The sequence below is a fragment of the Chinchilla lanigera genome, unplaced genomic scaffold (assembly GCF_000276665.1).
Source record: "Chinchilla lanigera isolate Chin_1 unplaced genomic scaffold, ChiLan1.0 scaffold00172, whole genome shotgun sequence".
Lineage (NCBI taxonomy): Eukaryota > Metazoa > Chordata > Mammalia > Rodentia > Chinchillidae > Chinchilla > Chinchilla lanigera.
This window is the reverse complement of record NW_004955573.1, coordinates 1,349,189-1,355,432: the sequence shown is the minus strand read 5'-3', so window position 1 is coordinate 1,355,432 and position 6,244 is coordinate 1,349,189. Positions and strand designations below refer to the sequence as shown.

The 6,244-nt window shown below is 38.2% G+C and overlaps 1 protein-coding gene across 1 annotated transcript in view; it reads left to right on the top strand.

Annotated features, from left to right (window-relative positions):
• Window positions 1-727: 727 nt before the first annotated feature.
• Window positions 728-6,244, top strand: part of LOC102007951 (cytochrome P450 3A9-like) — a 31,431-nt gene continuing 25,914 nt past the window's right edge. Inside the window, exons 1-3 of the mRNA XM_013509451.1 lie at window positions 728-798; window positions 2,869-2,962; window positions 5,090-5,142. Of these exons, the coding sequence (XP_013364905.1) occupies window positions 728-798; window positions 2,869-2,962; window positions 5,090-5,142 (218 nt within the window). The remainder of the gene's footprint in view (window positions 799-2,868; window positions 2,963-5,089; window positions 5,143-6,244) is intronic.

The following is a 6,244-nucleotide window of genomic DNA, read 5'->3' as shown; positions in this document are numbered from 1 at the left end:
TATGTAGAGTATTCTTCTAGGGAGTAGGGACATAGCAGTGAATAATAGCTGGCTTGCTTTACTGGTAATCTCATGACCTGGTAAATGATGAAAAGGTGGAAATCAGCAATGGTGGAATTAAGTTGAAAGGACAATAAAAGATGTATGTGAGTGAGATAGAATTTGCCCACAGAAAGAAATAATTTTATTTGATGGAAGCTCATGTTGAGAGAAAACTATTAGATATGGTTTTTGCCCAAAGGGAAGTGTGACAAGGAGTCTAGAACTGGGCTCAGATTTTAGGGTGAAGAAATTGCATGGATAAAGATCTGTACAAAAGCTTGTTTAAAAGGATTTAAGGTACATAGTTCAAAATGAAGACAACAATGCAGATAAGTGCAGGTTGGAAAATATTTAATCCTTGCAGCTGCACTGCAAATGCTGATGAGAAACAATACTCTGAACCTTGGATATGTGATGGTATTTTATATTGATTCTTCACATAGGGTAAAGTCAAAGGAGATCAAAAGTAGGTGTGCTTATTTCATTGCCAATTGCCACGCTGGAATGGGCACCGGTCTCCTCCAAGACAGGTGTTGCACAGGAGGCCCTTCTATTGGCTGGAGGTCTGATCCCACCTCCTTTCCCAGAGTATATACACCCCAGCTTTCCTTGCTGATTTACAACGAGTAGTGGAGGTCTGCAGGTGTCTCCCTGAAAATTCAGGGGAGTTTTGAGTACATTGACAATGGACCTGATCTCGAATTTTTCCAGAGACATCTGGATTTTTCTGGCTCTCAGTCTCCTGCTTCTGTATCTGTAATTGTCCATGCTCCTGTTCTCTGTTCTCCTATTCCCCGTAAGCTGATGTTTTGGGCATCCTCCTTGCATTTCCCTGTTTCTGTATCTATAAGGAGATGGACAAGACTGTTTCAGTGGTGATATGACTGACTCTCAGTTTGCAACTAGAATGATGAATCTCAAGCTTACAGACAACTGATACCATGTGAAGTGAGAACCTCACTTAACTGGAAAGCTTAAGAATTCTAGGACAGGCAATTTGATGTGCATCTGATCCAGAATTTTTGCCTTGCTTAATCTGTCTTTTGGGAGACATGAATGGAAGTTATGTGTCCTGTAGAATTGGGTGGTGTTTCCTCTTCTCCTCCTTTCCTAATCCACAGAATGCTGTATACAAGACTTCCACATGCAGCTCAGATTTAATAGCAAATTCTGGTTTCACTTTTCCCTTTTATACTGCTCACTTCAGCAATATATATATATTTCCCTCTTATCTGTGCCCCTCCTTGGATCTCCCCTCCTTCCTATATCTCAGTGGCTCCATCCAGCAGTACCCACAACTATTTAATTTTAAGTGATGCATTTTTAGAATGGAGCACTAAATCTCTACACAAACTTTGGAGAGAGATTTTAGTACCCATTTGGGCTGTACTGAAGTATCCCTTGGGTATCCTTCACACAACTCTCCTTTCATGCAATATTTTGGTTTCATTCTATGACATTTAATGAAATTTATTGGGCATGTAAGGAATATTTTACACCTATACTTCCTTAGTACCATCCCTCTAGAGGAGAGAAAATATGTATTTCTTTAAATAGCTTAATTATACAATGTTTACTTACTTTATGTTGCATAGTACAAATATTGTTATCAATAGGAAGCTTCATGAAATTCAGAAGGTCCCCTCTCTTGTACTGGTAAATACTTAGGCACATTGAAGGTTTTATGTATACCATACCTTTACCCACACGTTCTTCATTTGTTGCTGTGGGGACAATTTGTAAGCCTAAGAGCTCTAAAGTAACAAGGTTTTCTGTAGCCTCTTTCCACATTCTTCTGCTTACTGTCTGTCATCTTTCACACACACTAGAAAAAATTTTCTTTGCAAGGTCCAGAAATTCTATCTGTGAATATCTGGACATGACATACTAGAATATGTTGTCCAAGGATGCACCTGCTCAATGGTTTTTGTACAGAGACAGTTGATGTAAAGCATCATATGCTAACGACTTTGTGATTCAGTTTTATAAAAAGTAAGCCTCATACTTATGAGTCACATCAACTGTTATCACAGGTTCAATAAGGAGAGAAACAGCCTGTATATGGAGTCCGTGCTTTGTTCTTCCTTGTAATGTCTTTCATGTAACTAACCTTTTCTATAGCTAAAATCAGTAAGATTGCTGCCAATAGAAACTTGGGTGTCTCTCAGTTGTTTACATTTCTTTGAGACCAGTGGAGGCTTGAACTCCTCCGTCACTCTGTAGAAAGAAGAGCATTTTGACTGCCACTAGGTTTTTCTGGAAAGGCAGTTTTCAGAAAGGCCAGATGCTAAAGGAAAGCATGGTCTGTGGGAACAGAAACACATAAAAACATCCAAACAAACTATAAACACTATTACTACAGAATCTCCATCACTATGTGTCCCTGATTAGATAGATTTACATGAAATTTTAGTACTGAAAGAGAAAAACATTCACTGTTTTTCCCTAGAATGTATGTACATTCCTTCCTCATGGAAATATGATTTTCCTAACTTGATATCAGCAAAAGAAATACCTGGAAAAGTTCCATCCTGAATCTTGTGGGTGCATTCAAATTTGAGTGTGTGTTTCAAGTATTGACTGTGGGATTGAGAGTACAGAAACAGCTGGTTTTGCTAAGTTTTTTTCAGTTTTGCAAGTTGTCTGTGGAGGTGGCAGAGGAGTTAGTGAGTGAATGTACATTTTTTTTCTTGGAAGTTTCCTGTTATTTATCATATACATGGTACCTTTATGGCTTCACTGTTAAACTTCCCACGTCAATGACAAGTATACCCCTATGTATGCAAAGTCTTAAACCAAGATGTGAATTTCTGTTTCTCTTTTTAGCTATGGGACATACACACATGGACATTTTAAGAGGCTGGGTATTCCTGGTCCAAAACCTCTGCCTTTTCTTGGGAATCTTCTGTCCTATCTCAAGGTGAGTTGCATTTGTGCAATTTCTTTTTCTTCTTCTGCTTCCAAACACTAGCCTAGGACTATCATAGCAATGGTCCTTGAAAGAAAATTCTGAAATTTCTGGCTTCCACAGAAACTGTGTGGATTCCATTACAGACACAGCTAGGTTTCCCTGAGGCTCTGTATTCACATCTGTGGAGTCTGAGGTTTGCCTCAGGAACATGCAAAATTCTGACAGGTCAGCGACGGAAGCTCAGGATATGGAACTCAGATGCTATGAGGTTGAAGGTGGACATTTCTTTTTGCCCGGCACATATTTTTTGAAAGCTCAGCTGTAATTTATCAGCATTTGGAGAAATGCTTGTGAGGATTGCCTACTAGTAGCTTATGAACATGTGCACCATAGATTCAAATTTTCACATGCATACCAGAATTCATGGGTAGTATTTCATTTTCTCTTTACTGACTAGCTCTGGATTTTCAACTTTTTACATGGTCTAAGTATTCTACATTGGAAAACTTTCAAGTGTTTGACTTTTGTCTGAAACTTTTCAGTCTCCTTAGGTTAATTCCTAGACTTTAACCCTGTTTTTCCTACCCATAACATCTTTCAGGGAATTCAAGTGTAGAGTGAGATCCTTTTACTTTCTTTGTTTTCCTTCAAAGGCAGCACTGTATGTGTGAGTCTGACTAAGAAGTGGGCATAACTGAGAAGGAGACTTTTTTTAATTTTAAAAATAAAAGGAGGAAAATATTAACAGACAGACAACATTTTACAAAATAGCAAAGGAACAGTACAGACAGTACGGAGTTACAAAGAAAGTGGTAGGGGATTAACAATGCTTGTTGTATTACATATTGATATGTTCAAAGTGGTTTCTCATGAAAACAGATATAGACATGCAATGCATATCAACCAAGGACTCATTGACAGTTTCTTTCAGCAAAGAAATACAAGACAGTAGAACAGCCATGTTGACTATCCTGCATATACATACCTACAAACTTTCTCCTTGAGAAGGAGACTTTGTTACAAAGCTGCTCTGAACTTGGCCCTTTCCCTGGCACTTCACAGATGTTCCCCGGCCTAAATGCAAAAGTCCAGAAGCAGACACTGAGTGCAGGCTGCTCTTTGCCCACATTTCTTTTCCCAAAGGCTCTGGGTGCTTCACTCAGATTATATTTTCATAACTAGGGTCTTTGTGTAGTTACTGATTCAGAATTTCCTACTGCATTACCACCTGAAAGTGCAATCTTCAGCCTCATTATTGATACATCAATTATTTAATGGATGCATGCCCAAGTCAACATTTCCCATATGTACTTTTACATATTTAAAATTCTCAGGTGCAACTTACTAGCAGGAAGATTTAGTTTTACATCACAGAAGTGCAAACTTAGAGCAAGTATTTAAATTGTCATTTCTATATGTAGATGTGCCCCATCTTTCTATGATAAGCTGGAGCACTGAGTCATTTTCTCAACCAACAATGTTTTGAGGCTTAGGTAGATCTAATAGATGAAAAGAGGCCACTGCTAGAATAGAAGAGGCCAGTGCACTGCTTCCTAATTCCACCAGCATTCTAGAGAAGCTAGTGAGACATAAAAACTGGAAAATGGAGAGAAAAAAACTGCACATGCAAGGGAAACTCATTCACTGGGTCTATGTACCCATGGAGGGGATGATTCACAGCTACATAATTTTACCAATTTTTTAATCCTTGGGTTTTTTGAGATAAGCTCTCACTATGCAGTTCACAATGACCTGGAACTTAGGCAATCCTCCTACCTCATCTTCCTGAATGCTGGAATTACAGCGTGCACCAAAAATGCTGGAAGCTCCATAATTTTAGAGAAAACACATGCACAAGAAAAGCTCCTCAGGGAATTTCTTAAATTTTAATACAAGGATAGTTCCTTTGAAATGTACTATACCTAACAGAAACCAATAGTTACTCTAAATAAAACTCTCCAGTTTATATATCTCCTCTCTTTTATCTTCCATTCAGATGTTTCTAAACTCTCTTTTCCTCTACCTACATGTGAGGGTAGTCTGAATTTGTGGGTTCCCATGCATTCATTCCACAATTAGACATGTGGCCTGTTCATTCTGAACAGCAATCAATTCAAAGTTTGTTTTTCTTCCCAGGGCACATGGAAGTTTGATGCGGAGTGCTATAAAAAGTATGGGAAAATTTGGGGGTGAGTATTCAGGAAACTTCCAGTGGGTAGACTTATGAGGAGGGTTATCCCTGGCATGAGGACAATATCAGCTACCAGCTCTTAGAAAGCAACTGTGTATTGTGAGGCTTTTGAAATCTTATCCTGCCAAGGATCCCAAAGGTCACCAAGTCTTAACGGCTACAGTCTCATTAGGTGGAGAATACTATCATTTATTACTTTTAAGGGGCTCCTAGGTGAGTGTACAAGTATTTCCTTCTCTACCTCATTCTTCTGGCTGTGAGCCATAGATCTAGGATGTGGTTGAATCCCTGTGTTCCCCTGTGGGCTTGTGTCCATACTGATTTTGGAAGGAGGCATGAATCATTTGCAACCACTCTTTCCTTAGGAGATACTGGAGGTTTAGAGAGTTATGAAAGAAGTTTTATCATGTACTTTCTCCTATAAACACACTGATAAAAGCTGTGCATCTTCTTGTGTCTTCTTCACTTATCTGTCCTCAGACTCCCCAGAACTAGTCACAGGGTTCTACTGATGTCACATAGCCCATAATAAACTTGTGACATAATAGCAATAAAATACAACCTCCACCAACACAACCCCCACTGGCCATGAAACTTTTAGTACTTATGAGCACTTGGTAGTTTGGGTTTTTCTGTTTTATTTATTTATTTTTTTATTTTAAATATAAAATGAAGTAAACATAAACATACAGACAACCTTTTACAAAATAGCAAAAGAACAGTACAGACAATACAGAGTTACAAACAAAGTTGTAGGAAATTAACAATGCTTGTTGTATTACATATTGATATCTTCAAAGTGGTTTTTCATCACAACAGATAGAGACACGCAGTATTGATCGATCAAGGACTCATTGACAATTTCATTCAGTGAAGAAATACAAGACAGTAAAACAACTATGTTAACTATCCTGTATATACATACATACAAAATTTCTCCTTCTTTCCATTTTCTTTTCCCACATCCCAGTTGCCCTTTACCCTTGAGTGTTTTCCAATCATTTCACAATGTCTATCATACCTCCAAGTTTAAATTAACTCTTTCAGGTTTTACACTAGTGAGACAATGCGATGCTTGCACATGTATGTTTGATTTATTT